This window comes from Schistocerca cancellata, chromosome 2 (assembly GCF_023864275.1).
Source record: "Schistocerca cancellata isolate TAMUIC-IGC-003103 chromosome 2, iqSchCanc2.1, whole genome shotgun sequence".
Lineage (NCBI taxonomy): Eukaryota > Metazoa > Arthropoda > Insecta > Orthoptera > Acrididae > Schistocerca > Schistocerca cancellata.
In genome coordinates this window covers 514,813,125-514,837,968 of record NC_064627.1, presented here as the reverse complement: position 1 = coordinate 514,837,968, position 24,844 = coordinate 514,813,125, and the positions used below count along the sequence as shown (strand labels likewise).

Here is a 24,844-nt window from a genome sequence, read left to right as displayed (position 1 = left end):
ATTTGCCCAAAGGGCAGAGTTCAGTGACCAGAAGATTATTCTAAAAAGGTTGGGGTTTGAAGTACTTGAGCCTTTTGTGAAAACACCCACAGGAACGTGGTATGTTTTGATAATAATAATCATTTTTCACGTTTCGCTTCCATCATGGCTATATCAAACCAGAAGGCCAAAACCATAACATATGCTATGGTAAACCAATGGGTACTCAAGTTTGTAATGCCTGAAGCAATAAAAAGTGACAAACTTTATATTTGATTTAATGAAGCAGTTATGCCAGTTATTGCACATTAAAAAACTTTGGACTAGTGCGTAATATCCACAGACAAACAGTCAAGCAGAAAGGGCTCATCAGCTGACTGAAAAGTTGTTAAGCTACTACGTTAAGTCACAGCATGTTAACTGAGACGTTTCTCTTGCGTATGTCATGGTAGCATACAGTTCAAAAATCAACAAGAGCACAGGGTTGGCCTCCTATGAGGTTGTTTTTGCTCAACATTTTGTAAGACCAGGAAGTGACATTTTGGTGGTGAAAAATTTATCCACATGGCTGAAAGGTATTTGGTCATAGGTGAAAAATATGAACATCAAAGCCTTGGAATGACAAGACAGGACACAATAAGAAACTAGTGTTACCTACGTATTGCATAGGTCAATGGGTTATGATGAGAAACCCATATGTATGAAAAAGAAAAACCAAGAAGTGTGTGACACATTATTAGGGCCCCTTTTTGGTTACAGAAATGACATCACCTGATAATGTTAAGCTACAACTGCTTTCTTGTCCCTTGAGAGGCCACATCTGTCAGATTCATCCACTTGAGTGAGCCTACAGGTCTGCCACCACTGTCAGTAGCACCTTCAAAAAAGGGGAGAAGAACCTGGAGAAAAGGGAAAGGTTGGACAAGAAAAGCATGAAAGTTGTGTAGTTATACCAGCACATCACTCTGAACTTACACCGTGGAAGGAATAATAAGGTGATTAGGGAACAGCAGGATAGCTGCGAACAGTGTGTGCTTATGAATTTTTTGTTTTTCCATCTCAATTATTCAGGTTATGTGTTTTATACTTATATTTATGTTTTACGAAAGACTAGATTGTAGAGGATGTAGTTTTTGTGAAAGGGATTCACACAAGTGTAAATAAAGGAGACATTTAGTGTTTAAGTTCTTGTTTGAAGTAATTTTTAGTGAATCTATATTTTAAATAATACTAGTGCCAACAGAACTTTAGCACTTGGGTTGACAGAAAAACATTGATATACCTGGTATGATAAGTTAATTACACTCTAAGATACAAAAAAGACGCATCATGAAGGAATTATCCCAATGGGATGGGCATCAGTAGCTGTGATGTACATATACAGACAAACAAATTTTTACAATTTCAGATAAAAACTGGATGATTACAAACTGAAGAAGTCAATAATGTGTTGTTCCACCTCTGGTCCTTATACAAGCATTTATTCGCCTTGGCACTGATTGACAGAGTTGTTGAATGTCCTCCTGAGGGATATCATGACAGATTCTGTCCAATTGGCATGTTAGATCATCAAAATACCGAGATGGTTGGAGGGCCCTGCCCATATTGCACCAAATGTCCTCTGTAGGGGAGAGATCTGGTGACCTTACTGGCCAAGGTACAGTTTGGCAAGCACAAAGACTCTCGCTATGTGCGGGTGGACATTATCTAGCTGAAAATATATGTACAGAATGGCTTATCATAAAGGATTGCAAAATAGGACATAGAACATCGTCAAGTACCACTATACTGTAAGGGTGCTGCAGATGACAATCAAAAGGCCCCTTTTATGAAAAGAAATGGCATGCCAGAATATCACTCCGGGTTTCCAGGCTGTATGGTTGGTATACCATCACTGTCTAGGGTGTCTCCAGGCACGTCTTCAGCCTGGAATCTCATTGACTAGAGTAGAACAGCCTTTAGTGAAGAGTCCTACTTCAAGCTGAGCCCTGATGTAAAGCAAAGATGTGCCTGGAGATGCCCTGAACAACAGGGGGATACCAACCTGACTGTCACCTGCCACACACACTGACATCCACAACTGATGGCCTGGGATGCCATTTCTTTTCATAGCATGACCCACTTAGTTGTAATCAACAGCACACTTATAGCACAGCTGGACATCAATGATACTCTACGTCCTGTTTTGTTGTGCTTCATGACAAGCCATTCTGGACTTACTTTCCAAAAGACAGTGCTCAGTCACACACTGAGAGTTTTTACTGCTTGTCTTTGTGCTTAACAAACGACACCTTTGCCAACAACATTTCTGTATCTCTCCTCAATTGAGAACGTTGGGAGTATTATGGGCAGGACCCTCCAACCATCTCGAAATTTTGATGATGTAATATGCAAATTGAACAGAATTTGGCATGATACACCTCAAGATGACATCCAGCAACCCTATCAATTAATGCCAAGCTTTTTCTTGAGTAAGTCATCCAATTTTTCTGAAACTGTAATCAATCTACTGATTTCTGTCCCATTTGGATAACTCCATGGTGGTGCATCGTTGTTTTTTTTTTACCTCAAGCAAAAAACTATCCATTGTAGGCAGATTTTTCCAGGGTAGGAATGCTGATTGTTTTTCACCTTTATAAAGAGTCAGGTACACTCATTTGAAGCCAATAACTTGGACTGGTACCCTATTCCAAATGGTTTCTGAGAGAAAACACATTTTGTACATTTGTCTTTGGGCTGTTGGTGCATGTGCTCTATTCATTGGATTGATCATGGTAGCACAGTTAACTGGCAGTTAAGATTATTAGACCATATGCCATTAGATTTTTGTTTCTGGGGTTGGACGAGGTCCAAGGTATATAAATGAAAGATGAATATGCAAGATAAACTGCTTGGTTGCAATATGGATGCTGCTGATCTCATTAGCAAATGTCCAGAAGCACTCAGACAACCAACACAACTTGTTCTCCTAAGAGTAGAGAAATGCATTGAAGTTGATAAGTGAGGAATTCAAAAGTTTATTGTGAACCGTGCAACAGCTGTAATGTGATGTGTATGATAATGCTTAGAGGTGAATATGTTAAAAACACATATTTTTCAATTGATACTTTGTAAAGCTTACATTGTAATGTTTATCTGTGTCATGTGTAGACCTGGCAACACAGTGAATAATGCAGAAAATAAATAACAATGTATATTAAATATGTTCGACCTTATAAGCCATTTGGGATAAGGCATATGTCCATACTAGGTTTTTTGTTTCAAATAATCATTCCTATCATATCCCTGAAAATTGACCATTTATCCTGGGACACCCTGTATATTCAACTGCCTCATTCACACAAAGATAAATCATGATTCCTATAGAAAGTGAAATGAAGATCGGCAACACAGACACAATACAGGCAGTATACAAAGGGCATGGCATTAATTATCAAAGACACAAAACAGTTTCGCAATATTGGCTTGAAATTATTTAAGGCACTACATAAAAATATTCACTTATTATCAAAGGAGCACCATAGAAGTAAAAGTTTTTGTAAATTAAAAGTGTAACCCCTGTACAATAATGAAGAATTTTTCTCTGGTAATAGAATAGTAGCTACCTCAGTTGAAACTTGTGCCATGACCACAACAGTAACTCTGCTGTTTAACTACTTTATGTTCTAGGACTGATTTTATAGTTGTGTCATTATTGTAAAGTATGCTGTAATCTAGTTCTTAAAAATAATATGTTTTATAGCATCCATTTTGGTATTATAGTTTAAACTGCAGTATTATATTCATTTTATTGTGGTAATATCATTCTAGTATTGACACAGTTTATCCAGCCATCCATGGTGAACAGCATAGAATTGGTGATAAATTGGGAATATGATTCTAGTTGGAACATCTGCTATTGTTTCTTGCTAACATGTGTTGTTAACTCTTACAATTTGCACTTATGCCTCTTCTCAGTGGAGAATTCTATGTTTATATCACCACATATTCATTGTGTTTACTGTGTGTAAGAATTCCATATTATGGAAAGTACTCATCCATGTTGGAAGCTGCTGAACATGAATTGTGTGTATGTGGACATTATTAAAACTGTCAGAAAAGTATGATGATAGTTTGGAAGAAAATAATGATATAGGCAATACTAAGGAAAGAAAGCAGACTTAAAAAATATACGATGACACAGACAGCAGGTGTACATGGTCTCTCAGATTAACTCTTATAGATTATCTGAGACAAAATTAATATACTTTATACATGAATATACTTTATACACTCTGGCATGAGACTTTCAGTTTCTTATTCTAATATAAAATGACTAAGAATCTGTAATAGAATAATGTTCAAGATACTTTGTTTGAGAATAATGTTCAATTTACTTTGTTCAAGAATAATGTTCAAGGTACTTTGTTTCTAGGGGATACACTTCTGCACTATTTCAATGATATTATGGTTACTCATTGCAAAAATGTTTCTGTTTTTTGTCATGGAATAACATAGTACTAGAATTCTGTATTGTATTTTACTGACTTTTTATACAATTGTTTACATAACAATTTCTCTTACCACCCAAGGACATGTATGTTAGAAATAGTCAGCTAAACCTTGACATTCATTTTCAAATTCCACTTTTGAAACTGTCTTGGGGTTTCATACCATATCCATATTTGTTCCATGCTGAAAAAAAGTTCTGAACATTAGTTTTTCATTATTCATAAAACATTTAGATGTCTGAGCAAATTGATACATAATAAAATGTTCAGGAAAATTAAGCAATATTTTAAATGATTTGAATCTCAAATAATGTTAAAAATATTAAATAACTAAAAAATATAGACAAAAAGTTGAATATCTTTATGAGGAGTAAAAAAAAAACTGTTAAACAAAAGTAAATACGATGGTGGACCGTAAAGACCAACTTTAATCCAGAAGTATAAATAAATTTGAGAATAATTTTTTCTGCAGGAATGATACAGAAGTCACACTAACAAAATTTCCTGAAAAGGAAGATTTTATGTGGCCATTATCACCAACCAGGTGTCCACCTGACTGAATACTCACCACCAGACTTGCCAGGGGCAAACACAACAATCCAATACAGAGCATGCTGCTAGGACTAATATGCTGAACTGTGGAGCTGCTTCATGAACGAAAGTATCTTAATTCTCCCCTATAATTCTAGCTTCTCTAAACTGTATAGTTGAGAAATGTCATTACAACAGATCCCTCTATCTCTCAATCCATGTGGCTTCAATCTCTGTTTACTTATTTGTTTCATTTAATTATTTATTTAGCACTTTTACTTTTTCATCTATATTCTCCTTCCTTATCTCTTCGTCATTTTTAGCCCACTCTGTTCTTAATGCATACAGTTATCTCCCTTTCAATCTATCTTTACTTCTCATTCCATCTTCTCTGGACTGAAGCTGGTACTGTGCTAACTGATCTACTCTCACTGATGACTGCCGATTCACATCTGTCCATCCTTATCCTCACTGCAGATGGGCCACTTCATCCTCCAGTATGAGTGTTCTGCCCTTTCTTCTCACTCTTCTGCAATCAATCCACCTCTCCTCCTCAAGAAATGAACTGATAGTTCACAATGCTAGGACTGTGTTGTGTACTTTTACTTTGATATCTGTCTATTGTAGTATTTACTGTAAACTGCTAACTATAATTGTTACACCATAATCACCAGAGGTACAGAGATCTAAAAACTAATCATCGTGGGTGTTTCACTATGTCCATCAACACTTACTGGCAACTTAGTTGAGGCAAATAATCCAAAACTGGACACTGACAACTTTAGAAGTGCTCAGTCAGATCAATATTACTGCAAATTGACATAAAAATCTCCACAAATAATGAGTCTTGAGTTAAATCCGCATAACCTTATTAAAACTATCTCTATCAGTTTTATGAAGCTTAAAGTACGTGCTGCTGGTGGCCTGTAAATGTCAGTACAACAAGTTTTATGTTTCCTGATTCATTAGTGAGTCACCACATTTGAAGAGCTGTTCAGCAAACAGCTGATGAACCACACAACCAGTGACTTAGTCTTTTCCTTCTCCCTTTTTTGTACCTGTAACAATTAACCCTTTCCCTTTGCTTGTTTCACCACATTACAATATTAGCTTATTTCACTCAATACAAACTGTTCAATTTCAGTGATGTTCTGATAAATGCATCATATCTGGAGATATTCCATCTGCCTTTTCACATTTCAGTATGTTAGTTATAGGAGTTAATTCTGTTTATTAATGGGGCTTTGAGGTTTTGTGTAAGTTAGTAAATGAACGTTTCTGAAGTTCCAAGGCTTTCTAAAAGCAGCAGAATTTTATTTTTCTAGTAGCTGTTCCAACTGCAGCTGTATTCATTCTACAGATCTATCTTTTGGGTATCTTTTGGGAGAATTTATGCTAAAAATGACCTAAAAAGGTCTAAAGAAAACATGGATAAGGTGGACACCACTTTAATTTGACTGGATGCTTCCAACAGCCTCTTACCAGAAGTATTTAGATTCAAATCATGGTGTCTATGATATATAAAGCCCCTACTGTTTTAAGGAATTTTCCAAACTCTGCAATCACACAATCCACAGAATGCCTTCTGTAGAGCTTAACGTACCTCTCAGAGTGACAACAACTTCACACTAGTGTCAGGAGCATTCTCAGCAATGTGCCTGATGCCATCATCAATTGTGTGAATGAAATTGCAGCCCGAATTGTCGCCTACACCTCCTACCACTATTACATGATCTTCTTTTCCAAAATCATTCTCCAAAGACCAAAATTACAGGTGGCATGATTAAGCCCAGCAAGTGGCTCCACAATAGTAGTGACCTGGTAACCATTTATTGAAGAGTTTTGTACCAATTCCGTTAGTCTCCTCCCCTGTAATAAGACTTTCTTGATCTTATTAACACTTTCCTTTCTAGCCTTACCTTGCACCACCTACATCCTGTATATGCCGGATATTGTCAGACTGCTTCTAAAGTTGTTTAGTTGTCTTTATGTTTTATCCACATTTTCCAGAGTACTGAAGCTATTTAAAGTGCTAGACTGGAACTTTCAGATTCACACTATTTGCTGAATATTTTCACTGATTTGGACAGCTGAAATCCACCTTAGCCTTCTCATCTAGTCCTAAAATTACTTCTGTGAACTGAAGTTTCCAGTCGTGTTTAAGTTTAAATATTAACTGTTCTTTTTTTAGTATTATATTGTGGTAGGAATAATATTTGCATCCAGTCAGAAGTGAAGAGCATCATATTCATGGATATTGTATCACAACATCCAATATGAAAATAATCCTTTTTGTCAATATAAAGTAATTGGATACTTAAAAAATATCTGCTCACCAAGTGGTGACAGGAGAACTCACACATAAAAAAGGTTTTATTTATGCAAGCTATCAGAGCCAGTGGCACCTTCTTCTGGCAGAAGGGTTGAAAGGGAAGGGAGAGGGGTGGAGGAAAAGGAGCGGGGAGATTTAGGAAAAGGGGTAGAGTTCAGAAAAGTCGTCCAGAACCCTGGGTCATGGGAGACTTACCAGACAGGGTAAGAAGGAGACTGATTGTTGGGGACTGCACTGGATGAGATTTTAAAACCTGGGAGATTAAAGGTGGCAGACAGAGTAATATCCAAGGCAAAGATTACTGATAAAACGTCATGAATGAGTTAATAAGAGTGAAGAAACTGCAAGACTTGCTCTACGCATCGTTCTATCACCATTCATACCACCCCTGTAATCCCTGTAACATATACCATCAAAGGGAGAGCCATCTGCAAAATGACAAGTCATATACCAGCTGTTATGTAAACACTGTTCGGCCTCTTACATTGACATGACTACCTTCAAACTATCAGCTGGGATGAATGAGCATAAACAGAGGGAGTATACCAACAACACACAATATCCTGTTGTAGAACATGCTTTGCAACATGACAGTCATGATCTCAGTGCCTGTTTCATCACATGCAGCATCTAGATTCTTCCCCCCAAAAACCAGTTTCTCAGAACTACACATGTGGGAACTGTCACAACACCACGTTCTTGGTTCTTGATACCCACTTGGCCTTAATTTACATTAATTTCTTCTGTCTCAGCATTTCTTCATAATAACTACTCCTTTCTTCATTCCAGTTTAGTTTTCTATATCTTTCATTTTCTGACCTGTCAATTTTTTGCTATCCCCCTCCCACCCCTGTTACATACAATGCACTTAGTTTTTTCACTCTTATTAACTCATGCACAATGTTTTAGCAGTAATTTCTGTCTTGGATATTACCCCATCATCCACCTTTAAGCTCTCAGGTTTTAAAATATTGTCTAGTGCAGTCCCCAACAATCAGTCTTTCCTTCTCATCCTGTTTGGTAAGTCTCCCCTGACCAGGGGTTCTGGGTGATTTTTCCAAACTGTACCCTTTTTCCTAAACCTCTCCAGTCCTCATCGTTTGCCTCTCCCCTCACTATCAACTCTTCTGCTGGAAGAAGGTGCCACTCGCTCAGAGAACTTGCATAAGTAAAACCTTTTTTTATGTGTTTGTTCTCCTGCCGCTGCTTGGTGAGTAGATTTTTTTATCTATCCAATTACATTAAATTATGAAAATAAGGCTGACATTCCTCACAGTTGTGTTCTTTCTCTATTATTCTGTCATAGTTTGCACACTTGACCATTTTAACGTAGAACCTTAAGCCAGGTATCTGGCTAAAAATCCTTGTTCAGTGAAAGGCAACAACCAAGGAACTATTAAATCTGATTTCTGTAGATTGTTGTCTAACAATTTTTCATGTTATTTCTTCTATCTGCTATGCTAAATAACTTGAGTGGTGAAGTTTGTTTGTGGGAGAAAATCAAAATGATTCATGAAAGATAATTTAGTTTTTGAAAATGAAAACATAATTTATGAAAGATAATGCTCACATAATTTGTAGAGGCAGATAGTTTGAGGTAAAGAATAGATTAATGGAGATTGTTTGATAGATGAAAACATTCACTGCCATAGAAACAATCAAAATAAATCACAATAATTCATTAGGTTACACACAAACATTAGTTTTATGATAACTGATGATTTAACGTCCTAGGTACATGTATGATAATACTGTTATAACTGCAAATGCACTAATATTATAGTTTTGTAACTATGAAATTGTAAACAGCAGCATCTACATTGTTGGTTTAGGGAATCAAAAATTGCCAGTGATGGATTACACCCGAGAGCACAAAATTGCGCAGTCAGTCTATGTATTGTGTTTCTGTGTGAAATTTGTGGGTTAGAGCAATGAATGACTTATCACTCAATGAATTGTACTCATGTAACAATGTTATAGATGTGGTGCAATCAGTTTTTACAGCAATTAAGCATGGTTTTAGTGTTTTATTTTTTGTTGCTATGGCCATATGAGATAGTGATTTCATATTACAGTTTATACTGTTATTCAGGAACTGTGAACCACTCCAAAGAGTGTAGTTAAATCAGAAATGATCACATACATTAACTGGAAATAGAAATATAAAAACACTGATACTCTTACAATTAGATTGTTAGATTTTGCCATGATCAGCTTGTGTCATAAAAGTGGGAGTGTATAGAAGTTAATAGTAATAGTTAAAACAAACAGGGCTACAGCTAATGATTTTCAGCTATTCATTAAACAACCTGACACATTACTTAAGTTTTTAACTTTGAAACAGAATTAGACAATGTTAAGCAGAAACTTTCTAGACAATACCTGTTCTAGAGCTATCATTTAGTCCTTTCCCATTTTATGTAATCTACTTCTCTCTCACAGAATTTGGTCTATTGTTGAAAACAGTTTTGTAGATGCATCAAAACTACAACATCATAGTTTGAATGTCAGGATGCAACTTTCTTTTAAATGAACTGAAATCCATTTTTTACAATTAATTAAAGGTGGACTGCATTAATGGTGATGACATCAAGATGCATACTACTAACAAGTGAGTCTCTGAGTTGGTGAAGTCACTTGCCTCTGACCTAGTAGTTGCAGATCCTTATGAGGAGGCATATTAGGCCTTGCCGTCAGGGAAGGATTTCCAAATTACCTCATTGTCAAAGTGGGTGATGTGCCATTGGGGTGACAGTGCAAGGCTACCACCTTATTTACTGGTGATAAACTCTACAGAGACCACCATAGATTCAAGATAATACTCCAGCTCAGAACATTCCTGGGCTATTGCCTCCAGATCTTTAGCTGCCACTGAACTAACTGCTGTAGACACCGAGGCTTTGCCCATGTAAGCAGATACAGCTGGAGGCAGGAAACCTGTGCCAAGTGTGATGGTCATCACACCAGTCACAGCTGAGATGGAACAACAACAATCCACTGTATTGCTAGTGCTGTGAAGATCATGTTGCCAGTTGTACGGCTCCAAAAGACAGAAGGTGAATAGGAAATAGTTGGTATAGAGTCCTAGTTGTCCATCTCACTGCACAAAGACAAGAGAGGTATTTGAGGAAGGGTGAGAAACTCTAATGTGCCACTGTAATGCATTCATTCATATCCTTTAAATAACATAGTGGCTAACATGTGACACTAACATCATGGTGCAGTCAATCTGACCTCTTAATTATAATTGGGTGCAATATTAACAATTTGAATCTCTTTGAAATTCTCTGTTTTGCATATAGCAGAATGTACATACATTGTAAACAAATATGAAAATACAGAACATTAACATTAAATAATTAATGATACACTGGCATTCAGATATGTTTACTGCACATCTTGTAAACTAATACATTTACATGTTTTTCATAAGCTAATAATGAAATTAATGTGTAGATAGATTTATTTCTTCTTGAAGAACTAATCGAACAAAAGATGTAATGTTTTTAACCTGAAAAAATAGCTCATGAAAAATCAGAGCCCTCCAAATCATAATTTTTTGCAACAGTGCTTGCAGACCTGGAAACAGCACTGCATGCATATTGGTCTCTTGCATATGTAGCAAACATGCGAAGACTTACTTTTCTTGCTGGCTGGGCAGATTATGCACATTTTCCTATTCCTAGTACCTAATTCTGCTTCTTCTGTTGGAGCATTGGGGCCTAAAATCTAGCGGGTCATTAGCCATAACTCCGGCGGAAATCATGGGTTCTGAGCTCACTTTTGCATATGTTTCAGCGCAAGACTATCGGCCAGCTCTTTCAGGAAGATACATTTGTTGACAGGAGCTTCATCTGATCCACTCTTCTGAAGAACATATGCATTTACTGTGCTGATGTCCAATAAATGGTAGAATAAACATATTGACCAACTTCGAATTCTTCGACTGCAGGAGTTTGTGGAACACATTTTGTCCAGTTCATCAACATCTCCTTTTGTGGCGTTGTAGTATGACATTATTTATGGTTTCTGAGAAGTCAAATCCTCAGTGGGGCTATGATGCATGGAAGAGACAAGAAGAATTGCTTTGTTTGTCTTTGGCACGTGTGACAACAGATTGGTGTCTCACGTAAAACAGTACAAAGACAAACTAACTGGCCTATGATTATTTGGTTGGAAGGCTTGCAGAATCTCTTCCTTATTCTTTTTTAGAGTTCCAACAAAAGTCAATCTCCTTTTCCTTAACTCTTCTACAGCCTGTATTGAGCTGAACCAACTGTCAGCAGTAATGTAGCGATTACTGCCATACATTGTTTTACACAACCGCAGCAGAGACTGCATTGGTATCATCAGTTTCTTATAATTGTCTGGCAAAGTATCACCATCAGAGCCTTTTCCAGTGTACATATACCCATTATAAAGTAACTGGTCCTTGCATCACACAAAGACAGTATTTTTAAACGTTATTTATCAGTCTTCTTTGGCATGTAGCGAGCATTTACCACAGAAGGAAATTAGTTGCTCATCTACAGTAGTACATGTGCCTAAATTGAAATATTTTTGGGAATTTTCCACAATTTTTTTAAAGGGAAAAGAGGCTGTTGCCATTTTGTCAACTTTGAGACTCTCTTTTCTAGCTCAAAAGTCATCAAACCGTAAGCAGTTCAACAACATTAAGAAACAGTTCCTAGACATGACACAGTTGAAAATTTTTTGACCTAAACCATCAGTTGCAAATATACAATTTACATTTTCGTGGTTGGATTTAAAGACAGAAGAATATATCCGAAGTCCTTAAAAAGCCAAAAGTTTATCCAAATCCAGATTTTGAAGTTCAGCTTTGCCTTTGTCAGAGTACTTCTGCCTTACACTATTTATTTTAGCATTTGTCCGAAGTAGGATGTGATCGAGAACTTTGTCATCAAAATAGAGATGCCATAATAAAAATGGGTCTTTTGGATCTCCTGTAGTCAATGTGGTGGATGGAAATTTCATGATGATGTCATGGCAAGGAGTTCTAACAGTTCAGATTGGAGGTGCTTTGGTTCATTTGTACTGATTCTTGCCATAGAAGTAATGGCATCTCTGTTGCTCATCTCATGGATCCCTACTTTCACTGCTTTCATCAGAGTAATTTTCTGTTGCACTTTGTTCTGGCAGAGTGTCATGCTCACTCACAGTGTGTTCAGTTTCTTCAGGATTATCATCACAGTCACTATCATCTGATTCCTCCAACTGTCTGCTCACAGTTTCCTCAAAGTTTTGGTCTGTAGGGTTCACATGTTGTCTGCTACTTGCATCAGATCCTTTATCTGTAGAATTACTAGGTTCTGCCCTATTTTTTAAAAAGCTGTGAAATGGAAAATGTTGGGAATATGCAAGGAAAGTAATTGCAGAAAAAATTACACAAAGCGCAAGGTCAAATAGACTGCACGACGTTAGTTAAAGGATATCCATGGTTCTCATTCTGAATGTTTGCAGTGAGTTTAAGAGGTGGGATAAGGTGTAGGCTGCTTGGGATGATGGAAAAGGGCAAATATATTGATTTGAGATAAGGAACTGTGGTCTGGAAAAGACTGAGTCAAAATATGTGAAGCCAAAAGTGTTGTGGGACAACCCTGCCATTGGTAAATGAGAACTTATGAGCTGTTGTTTGTACACTGCAATAAATTGACTTATGATATATGTTATTCCTGACATTGCAGAGTAGGCAAACAGGCAAACTTGACCAACATGTAATCATATAAATATGCAGCAGGGGAGGGGACAGGCAGCTAACTTCACTGTATATTTGTGTTTTTGAGTAACATATTACCCAGACTGTTGGAAGAAATTCCGCTTGATTTTCATAAACTTAGGTGGTTCCAACATGATGGAGCTCAAGCTCACTTTTCCCACGTCATTCATGAACACCTGCATCAGGTGTACCCTGAAGGTTGTGTAGGAAGAGGAGGCCTTACATTCTTTGTCAGTGTGGTCATATGATCTGAGCTTATTTTATTTTTTCTAGGTGGGTAATTTGAAAGATCTTGCATATGAAACACGTGCTGAGACTGATCAGTCTCTTCTGATATGAATTCTAATTCCCTGTGACACTATTTGACAACTCCAGGGTTTTTTGAATGGGTACAACACAACTTTGCACACTAGTGTTGCCTTTATTGAAACAGGGGGTATCGATTTAAAAACATTTTCAACGCAGCACTTTACGCAGGTCAAGTAAACAAATAAAAGTATTACAAAATTTGTCATGAGCAGACCAACAGTTTTCTTATTTTTCACCCATAAATATTGACTAAATCATTTAAAAACCAGGGCTCCCTTTCTCAAAGTGATACATTTGTCCTTTTCTAACATACTTGATAGTTTAAATAAAATAGAAGGAAACATTCCACATGGGAAAAATATATTAAAAACAAAGATTCCATGACTTACGAAACGGGAAAGCGCTGGTAGATAGACACAATAAAAAAGCACACAAATACACACACAAAATTTCAAGCTTTCGCAACCAACGGTTGCTTCGTCAGGAAAGAGGGAAGGAGAGGGAAAGATGAAAGGATGTGCGTTTTAAGGGAGAGGGTAAGGAGTCATTCCGATCCCGGGAGCGGAAAGACTTACCTTAGGGGGAAAAAAGGATGGGTATACACTCGCACACACACACATATCCATCCACACATATACAGACACAAGCAGACATATTTAAAGGCAAAGAGTTTGGGGAGAGATGTCAGTGGAGGTGGAAGTGCAGAGGCAAAGATGTTGTTGAATGACAGATGGGGTATGAGTGGCGGCAACTTGAAATTAGCGGAGATTGAGGCCTGGTGGATAATGGGAAGAGAGGATATATTGAAGGGCAAGTTCCCATCTCTGGAGTTCGGATAGGTTGGTTTAGTGGGAAGTATCCAGATAACCCGGATGGTGTAACACTGTGCCAAGATGTGCTGGCCGTGCACCAAGGCATGTTTCCCACTAAACCAACCTATCCAGACTCCAGAGATGGGAACTTGCCCTTCAATATATCCTCTCTTCCCATTATCCACCAGGCCTCAATCTCCGCTAATTTCAAGTTGCCGCCACTCATACCTCATCTGTCATTCAACAACATCTTTGCCTCTGCACTTCCACCTCCACTGACATCTCTCCCCAAACTCTTTGCCTTTAAATATGTCTGCTTGTGTCTGTATATGTGTGGATGGATATGTGTGTGTGTGCGAGTGTATACCCATCCTTTTTTCCCCCTAAGGTAAGTCTTTCCGCTCCCGGGATCGGAATGACTCCTTACCCTCTCCCTTAAAACGCACATCCTTTCGTCTTTCCCTCTCCTTCCCTCTTTCCTGACAAAGCAACCGTTGGTTGCGAAAGCTTGAAATTTTGCGTGTGTGTTTGTGTGTTTTTATATTGTGTCTATCTACCAGCGCTCTCCCGTTTGGTAAGTCATGGAACCTTTGTTTTTAATTTACTTGATAGTTTGTATCATTACAGAAACACTCAGTATAAGCAATACTAAAACATATGCATTTGCATGAGTATTTGTGTGTGTGTGTGTGTGTGTGTGTGTGTGTGTGTGTGTGTGTGTGTCTGATGAGGGCCTTGTTGGTCAACCCAAAGCTCATTTTGTGACAGTCTTTTTGTTGTGCCTATCTGTGCCGCAGCATCTCCGCTAAATGGTGAGTAGCAACTAGCCTTTTCACAATATTATTACATTTCCTGCTGGATTTCCCACTGTTGAATTTTGCCTACAACATATTAAGTTAGATTTCCAATCAATGGCTTAGTTTTTGCAAAATTTTCTTGGTTACTTTGTTGTATGCATGCTTCATGAAAAATTTAAATATAACAGTTCTTAGAAACAGCACTGATTAACACCAAACTATGAATATATTACCTTTGATCATGTTTTCATTATGTTGAATTTTGGTTCTGAATGAACTGAAATTGAAATCAGGAAGCATTCCTCCTAACTGCTTTGGCAGTATCTCAAAAGGCACATAGTCATGCAGGGAAGACATGTTTTTACCATGAATATGAATCTGAAAAATTTAGTCATTAGAAACAGGTCTAACATTTACATCTTCATATACATATTACAACCATAATGTAGTCTTATTATAAACATTGTAGAAAAGTTATTGTGGAGTCTAAATACTTGAGGATTAAGGGAGGCTGCTCACCAAAAAGCAGAGGTGTGGAGTTGTTGGTAGACACACACAAATGAAAGAAAACTTGCTAGCTTTTGAAGTTATCCTTTGATGAGCTCTCTCTTCTCTCTCTCCCTCACGCGCACACACACACACACACACACACACACACACACACACACACACACTGTGATCAGTCCACCTACCAAACAATAGCACTGGCACTGCTAGTCTAGCTGGCACCACGTATGGGCATAGGCTTGTTTATGCCATTTGTGTGCAAAGGAAAACTTCAAAAGGTAGCGAGTTTTATTTCTTTTGTGTGTGCCTATTGACAACACAGGATTTTAGTGATTGGTCTCCTTTAATCCTGAAGTATTTATGGTCTTATTATAATATGTTGCTACACTAAAATAAAGAAAGTCTCTAAGAAAGGTTGCGATTTCAGATTATACCCATATTATCTTGATACAATACTCACTCTTCTTCTCAGCTTTTCTTTCAAAAATGGTTTACAAAGTGCAAACACTGTGCTAAAAAGTGATGGTGCATTTACAACATGGATACCCTTGAGCCTCAAAGGGAAGCTATCCTGCAAATCCATATTTTCATACATAAAATATTACTACACACAAACATATTTCTTTCATAAGCATACATGGCATAATATTAGATGCAGTAATGGAATGCTGATTTTTACCTGGAACATTTTAACAAAAAGTGATAAGTTTGATGGTGTTGCAACTAGGAAATGTTGGAGTCCATACCCTGTCATATCCACAATAAATACTGCACCAGAAATCTGAACATGAGGATCTTCACAGCAAAATGAAAGCACTGTTGCTGTCAACCGGAAGCATTCTTCTACAACAATCTTTTTGAAATCCACTTTTTCTGAAAGGCTGTCATTTAATTAATCTTGGTAATAAAAAACAATTCTATTACACCTAATCTGAAGAGTTAATAGTATGTGTACTTAAGAAAGTATTATAATCAGTCACATAAGGAGTTATGTTATGTGAAAAATACTTACCTTAAAAGACATTAAATAAATGTCTGTGCTCATGCAGGAGATTCAGAATCAGTAAATAATTGAATTTTCAATGTGTCAAAATATTTAAGTACAACTATATCAACAATACATAAATGCAGTTATTGATCTTTTAAAAATGACACTTACCAAATCTCATGATAACTACAATCCTTCCATCATTATCTTTTTGGTCTAGCACTGTCATTACATCCATGTCATAAACATATCCTTTTTCTGATGGAAGACAGCATTCAAGTTGTTTTGGATGTGCCTTTTTAATTTTGTAAAAGTTTTTGAGCTGAAGGCAGACCAGAAACGTTGTTAAAACAGGGGTGTAACAGGAAAGATCAGTTCGACAATCTCAAATATTTATTTACTTTCTTCATCATAATTACTCACAAGATCCAAGTGAATTGAGATTCACAAGAAAGATCAGAAACACACTGTGTTTCATGTGAATATTAAGGTGCTAGATTTTTCAATAAAAGTAGAAGAAAAATTTCAAGAAAAGAAAAAGTTTCAAAACTAGCATCACTAATTGAATGTAAAGAGGTGATGCGATGAATACATAACATGCCAGTGAAATGGAATACTATTACACATATATATAAAAATGCTTCATTTATGCAAGTACCCACTGTTGTGAACAAACCAAATATCAATGCCATTTCAATACTACATCTGCTGTTAGACTTACTTAGCTATATACATATTCTTTACCTATGTACAGGGGTAAAGAGAACTACAGTATTTTGTTGAAACTTACAATGGAAGAAAATTAGCATGCTGGTACAATTCCGCAATCTTACCAATTTGAATGCTTCATTCACATTGTGTTTTCTTGCTCTTAAGAAAGCTAAAAGGAATATGTCATCAGTTCTTGAATATAGCCCTTTTTCACCTGAAAATTGCCAAAACACTTTCTTTATTTTTTGAAATGAATAGATCTTGTAATTTTAGCACACAAAAACACAAATGTATAATTTTGTGACTATATTATGATAAGAAATAATATGTCCAAGAAGTGGGCCCTGAAAATGCACTGTCCTAAAAGGTGAACAAGTCACAAAACTTTTTCCTTTCAATAACTTTTGAGAGTGCCCATATTTTGCAAAATTATGCCAACAAACAAATGACACTGACTGATTTTTTAATATACAATTGTCACCCACAATCTTTGTTACATATTAAAAAATCATGAAGCCATAAACTACCAAAGTTTGTCTCTCTAATCGAGTAGACAATGATTATCAGATGATGAATGGCAAGTAGAATTCCTGTTATGTATTCATAGAGTGAGGTGGAGCAGTGGCTAAGGCACTGAAATCACATTCAGAAGGGGCAGTCTAATAGTCACTATGTGGCTATCCAACATCTGGTTTTCCATGATTTCCCTCGAAGATTACGATAAATGATAGGATGCCTACTTTGCAAAGGTCACATCCAATATCCTTTCCCATCCTTGTTCTATCTGATCTTGAGCACAACCTCTAATGGAATTGTTATCTACTGGCTGTGAAGACGTGAACTTCCTTTTTTTGGGGATATATTAAAAAACACAAAATTACAGGGAAAACAGCTGACTGAAATAGAAGTCTTGAGAATGTTTCATTGCTTCCCTGTAGGCTTTAGGAGTGATGAAAGTTATAGGCAGAAAGCTAGTGAACAATGATGGTAATGGAGTCAATTGATAGCTGGCTCAGCCACACCTCACCTGTACAGACTATGAGATATCACAGTGTATTGCAGAAAGGGAAACTGTGGTAGAGAAGAGAATGAAACAGGGTTGTAGCCTATCCCCAATGTTATTCAAACTGTACAATAAAAAAAGCAGTAAACGAAACCAAAGAATACTTTGGAGAAGGCATCAAATTTCAGGGAGAAGAAATGAAAACTTTGATGTCTGCCAGTGACACTGTAGTTCTGTCAGAGACAGCAAAGAATATGGAAGAAGTTGAATGAAATAGATGGTGCCCTGAAAGGAGGCTGTGAGAGAAACAACAAAAAAATCAAAACTAGGCCAATGGGATGTACCTAAATTTTAACAGGTAGTGGTGAGGGATTTATACTAGGAAATGAGATGCTACAAGCAGTAAATGAGTTTTGCTATTTAGGCAGTAAAAGAACAGATGGTGGCTGAAGTAGAGAGGCAATGGCAATGGTAAGAAAAGTATCTCTGAAAAGGAGGCATTGATTAATATATTTAAGTGTTAGGAAGACTTTTCTCAAGGAATTTGTCTGGGGGCTGGCCTTGCACAGAAGTGCAATATGGGCAATAAGCAGTTCAGAGAAGAAGCGAATAGAAGCTTTTGAAATGTGATGTTTTTTTATATTCACTGATGGAAAAAAATTCACAACATCAAGAAGTAATTAATTCAGAGTAATGAAATTCTGGGAATAGATTTGTCTAGGTAACATATTTAAGTGACTGATATTGCACAATCACAGGTTAACATAAGCATGAGATAAGCCGTTGCAAATGTGAAACGCTGGTACATTAATAACTGGTGTAACCACCAAAATGTTGAATGCAAGCATGAAAACATGTATGCATTGTTTTGTAGAGGTAACCATCAAAATGTTGAATGCAAGCATGAAAACATGTACCATTGTTTTGTAGAGGTAGGCGAAGGATGTCAGTTTGTGGGATGGAGTTCCATGCCCATGCCCATGCCCATTATGTTGGTCAATACAGGGATGTGTAATGCTGGTTGTGAATGCCACTGGAGTTGTCCTCTGATGATGTCCCATATGTACTCAATTGGAGACAGATCTGGTGATTGAGAAAGCCAAGGGAACATGTCAACATTCTGCAGAGCTTGTTGGGTTACAACAGCAGCTTGTGGGCAAGTGTTATCCTGTTGGAAAGCAGTCCCTGAAATGCTATTCATGAATGGCATCACAACAAGTCGAATTACCAGATTGACAAACATATTTGCAGTCTGGCTCTGTGGGATAGCCAAGAGAGTGTTCCTGTTGTTACACAAAATTGGACTCCAGACCATAACTCCAAGTGTAAGTCCAGTGTGTCTAGCATGCAGACAGTTTGTTGTAGGTCCCCAACTGGCCTCCTTCTAAGCAAACCACTGCCGTCATTGGTACCAAGGCAGGACAGCTTTCATCAGAAAACATGACAGACCTCCACTCTGCCCTCCAATGAGCTCTTGCATGACACCACTGAAGTCACAAATGGCAGTGATTTGGGGTCAGTGGAATATGTCCTACAGTGTGTCTGGCTTGGAGCTTCCTTGAAGTAATCAGTTTGTAACAGCTCATTGCGTCACTGTACTGCCAACTACTGCTCATATTGCTACTGCAGATGCATTTTGATGCACAAGAGTCATATACTGAACTCTATGGTAGTGTCACAAGGCAGTCTGGAGCCCTGTGTTCTTGTGACTGTACATTCCCATGACCATTGCTGTCAGCAGTCATACATGACACAGTGGCTACATTCTACATCTACATTTATACTCTGCAAGCCACCAAACGGTGTGTGGCGGAGGGCACTTTATGTGCCACTGTCACCTCCCTCTCCTGTTCCAGTCGCGTATGGTTCGCGGGAAGAATGACTGCCGGAAAGCCTCCGTGCATGCTCAAAACTCTCTAATTTTACATTTGTGATCTCCTTGGGAGGTATGAATAGGGGGAAGCAATATATTCAATACCTCATCCAGAAACACACCCTCTCAAAACCTGGACAGCAAGCTACACCACGATGCAGAGCACCTCTTTTGCAGAGTCTGCCACTTGAGTTTGCTAAACATCTCCATAACGTTATCATGCTTACCAAATAACCCTGTGACAAAATGTGCCACTCTTTTTTGGATCTTCTCTATCTCCTCTGTCAACCCGACCTGGTACGGATCCCACACTGATGAGCAATACTCAAGTATAGGTCGAACAAGTGTTTTGTAAGCCACCTCCTTTGTTGATGGACTACATTTTCTAAGGACTCTCCCAATGAAACTCAACCTGGCACCTGCTTTACCAATAATTAATTTTATATGATCATTCCACTTCAAATCGTTCTGTAGGCACACACAGAGAAGTAACTGCTACCAGTGTTTGTTCCGCTATCATATAATCATACAATAAAGGATCCTTCTTTCTATGTATTCGCAATACATTACAATTCTCTATGTTAAGCGTCAGTTGCCACTCCCTGCACCAAGTGCCTATCTGCTGCAGATCTTCTTGCATTTCACTGCAATTTTCTAATGCTGCAACTTCTCTGTTGCTGCAAAGTCTTTCTAAAATATCACAGAAGGAACATTCTACTTCTTGCAATCCTATTACATGATTTTGTTCAAACTCTATGAGTTGTTGATAATGGCATCTTTGTTACTTTAAAGGCATTCTTGATTATCATCAACTCATCACATCCAGTCTGAAAGGTAACTACCTTGACTGTCACGACACGTATTTAAAGCAAACCTGATTTGCATCCTCATAGAGGCATTGCTAGCACCACTAGCACCACTAGCATGAGATTTGAATAGACAGCATCTTTCAGATGTAGAAATAGACCTACCAATGTTTGTTTATGTCACACAACTCATTGTTGGTGCTGCAACCTTTTTTTCATCAGTGTACATGTAAATAAGTATACTGGTATCCTACATTGCTTCAAGTAGTCATAAGTGTTGGTAAACTGTAAAGATATGTAAATGCATGTAATTAATATACTGTTGTAATTAAGAAGTTGTACGTGTGTACAAAAGTGTTCCAGTAATCTACATACAGGTGTCAATAAGTGTGCTACTAACCTTTATGGTCCTTTAATTACACAAAATTTTATTTACTCATAAGCTATATTTATATTTACCTTAGATGTTGACAAGGCCAGTTGTATAAAAATATACTGAATGACTGAAGTAAACATTCTAATAATTCTAAGTCTATTAATTCTAGTAATTCAACAATATTATGAAAAGGATAGATAGCCACTGACCACATAGAGAAGGCACTGAGTCACAATGAAAAGAATGCTGAACATTTAAGCTTTCAGATACAAATTCCCTTCTTCAGAAATAGGAAAAAACCACACAGTCACACAAACATAGTTCAAATACACATGGCCACAGTCTTTGGACACTGTGGCCCAACTGCAGAGCATGACTGTGTCTGACACAAGCAGCAATCTGGGATGAGTGATGGGGAAAGGAGGAGGTGTAGGGTGGGGAGGGAGTGGGATAGTGTGTTAAGGGTGGTGGAAAAGGTGATGCCATGAGAGCATACAGGAATGTAGTTAACACAGGATAGGGCTGCTATGTGCTGAGTTGGGAGGCTGTGCTGTAGTGAACATGTGTGTGGGAATGTGTGTGTTTTCTCTTTCCAATGAAGGACTTTTTTTATCCGAAAGCTTAAATGTTTGCAACCCAACACTTCTCTATATGGTGAGCTGCAGTCTGCTCTTTTTTCTTTTCATAATGTAGTTGTTATTCCATCGTGGACTTTATATTGTTTAAATTCAGGTAATTCATTTGCATATCTGAAAAATAATACCCAAAAAGTAAGATACATCATACCTTGAACAAGTGTTCGCAAGGCATATATGTTGTCTTCAACCTTTGTTGGATCTTCCAACACCTCATGCTGTGCACGTTGCTTCCAGCTCTCATCTAATGATTTGTGAAAACTGGACATATCCAGGCAATGTTTTCAGTTGTTTGTCTAAGTTCATACACTGTCGTGAAAGAGGGATATTAGTTGCATATTAAAAATATTACTGAGTATTTTATAAATTGTAGCTTTTTACATCATATAAGTTATCACAAGACAATAATGACAATTTTTTGTTAAAGCTGTAGAAAAATAAAGGCTTTACCACACAATCATACAGTAACAAGCATTTAGCTTTAAGGATGATACTGTAAACTGAGAACATGGTATGCTCCAAGGCATTTGTAATAAATCGCAAAAAATCCAGACTACATTTGATTAGACAACTAAATAATGTGAAATATAAACATGGGCTGCAAACAAGCATGTTAGTTTGACAGATCCATGTTAAAACACTTCTGAAACATTTTCTTCTTTTACAATTTTCAGAATTGTTTCTGTTTACATTGATGATTTCATCCTGTATAAAGCAATGCAGCATTTCTTTTTTCAAAAAGTTTTAAATCCATCTATCAAACTTACTATATATCCCATAAAGGTTAATGTGCTTTAAAATATTTTAGTGTCACACTAAATCATAAGCTATCAAAATTCTAGAAATGAGTTTCACAGCTTCCACTTGGTGATCTCTACTCATGACTACAAAGATATCACATGTGAAGGGAATGAGTTGGGTGTAACAAATGGTTACTTACAAAAACCATGCAAAATCATTTTCCGTGATGTAGTTTTTTTGTTTGATTTCTGAAAATACTCTAGGATATGGAGACAGACAGGTGAATACTCATTTGTAGACCACATTTTTGATGAATCAGGTCATTAGCTCATTTGGTCAGGGATGGGAACTAGGTGGCAAATTAGGATGGTAAACCTTCTTATTGAGCTACACAGTTTGTCACATCCATTTAAGCAATTGTCATGCATTTTTGTGTGTCCGTATCATAAATATTGCACAAAAGTAATCCAAGCAAATAGAATAGCGATTACATGATTCACACAAAACAAGTAATATGAAATGCCGCTCCTTACTGTCCTTACATTAAGGTGAACTTTTAGCATCAGACCATTAGATCTCAGAAACAAGTACAAACTCATGCTGAAGATGCATTAGTTAGAACTGCAAGAACAAAGACTGGTGGGCAAACAGTCAACTGTAGAAAAGAAGTCAGTTCTTAATGATCACCATGAAGTTTTAAAATTTTAATCTTGGGTGCTAAAACTAATTACAGATGCCCATCAACATTTGCAGCAGAGATATGGTGCAGATATCCTTCCATATTCAGCCACATTTTTATGATATGAACAGATTAACAAGAATGTTTGCTTCATAGCAGATCAGTCTAGATTGTAATTAGCATCATTAACAATATCTCAAGGAAACATTCAGAATAAAACTGAAGACAGCATTTCCCACATTCGCATTATCATTATACTTCCAAATCACTGGTGCATTCAGCATGCCTATAGCTCATATAGGGAACTTGCTAGAGCTTGTGGGACTTATTGGAACATAGGAGGAGGAGGAGGAGATTATTGTTTAATGTTCCATTGACAACAAGGTCATTAGAGACAGAGCTCAGATTAGGGAAACATTGAGAAGGAAAGTAGCTGTGCCTTTATGAAGTAACCATCCTAGCATTTGCCTTAAGTAATGTAGGGAAATCATGAAAAACCTAAATCAGGATGGCCAGATGTGAATTTGAACTATCATCCTTCAGAATGCAAGTCCAGAGTGCTAACCGCTGCACTACCCTGCAAGTTCTCATTTCCATGCACATATACTTCTATCCTGTACAAAGCACTGAAGTTCATGGCAGAGTGTACTTCCCATTTCACCACATATTGGGATTTATTTCCTTTATATTTGTGTAGGGTATAAGAAAATAATGACTGCCTAAACATCTCTGTCTTCTGTTATCAATCTCATTTTGTCCTCACTACTATATAGGAGTGATACCTAGGGACTGTTATATACCCCTAGATTTATCACTTAGTACTGTTTTCTGTAAATTTATAAGTAGGCTTTCATGCGATAGTTGCCATGTGTCTTTGAGTATCCACTAGCTCAAGTTTTTCAAGAGTTTTGCAATGTTATCATGTGAGTCACCATTTGTGCTACAATTACAAATTTCCACTTCATATCCTCTGTTAGATCTGCCTGGTGTGTGTATTCAGATCTGGCTTTGTATTTAGGAGCCCAACATCAAAGGTATAAGCATTATACACATATAACCTAGTATGCTAATTTAAGGAAAGTATTCAGTTTACAGGATGTGAGAGACAAGTTATTCCATTATGTCAATAATTAATCAGAACATTGTTCTACGACTGAAGCCTACTACAAACCAATTTTGAAGATGCTGTCTAAACACATTGGATAAAAAGAGAGAAACTTGAACTGTTTTCATCTGTTGCTATAGTAGCTCTGACACTAGTACCAATTTTATCCAGTGTCTAGTTGTTTGATTGTTTACTAACACCAAAGAAGGTAAATATTTCTTGGCCTGTGAAGCTGTTACTGATCATTTCTTACATAATATCAGTAGCACATCATGGTTTAGAGTGAGACATGGAAATTAGAAACCATTCTTGAAGATCCAGACTAAACAAATCTCTTATTTGTCCCTACATCATGCCCCATCACATTGACAGTGATATCAAGTTGAGGTATTTCCACAAGAACATGTCTTTTGGACATACATAGACAGATGGT

General features: G+C 37.2%; 1 protein-coding gene across 1 annotated transcript in view; it reads right to left on the bottom strand.

The window, feature by feature from the left end:
- Positions 1–4,480: 4,480 nt before the first annotated feature.
- LOC126146553 (clavesin-2-like) overlaps positions 4,481–24,844 on the bottom strand; it is an 83,104-nt gene continuing 62,740 nt past the window's right edge. The window contains exons 2-8 of the mRNA XM_049915628.1: positions 22,038–22,195; positions 17,316–17,407; positions 16,654–16,804; positions 16,174–16,367; positions 15,955–16,065; positions 15,221–15,365; positions 4,481–4,653 (exon numbers count right to left, since the gene is read on the bottom strand). Coding sequence (XP_049771585.1) covers positions 4,595–4,653; positions 15,221–15,365; positions 15,955–16,065; positions 16,174–16,367; positions 16,654–16,804; positions 17,316–17,407; positions 22,038–22,155 — 870 coding nt within the window. The 5' untranslated portion in view covers positions 22,156–22,195 and the 3' untranslated portion in view covers positions 4,481–4,594. The remainder of the gene's footprint in view (positions 4,654–15,220; positions 15,366–15,954; positions 16,066–16,173; positions 16,368–16,653; positions 16,805–17,315; positions 17,408–22,037; positions 22,196–24,844) is intronic.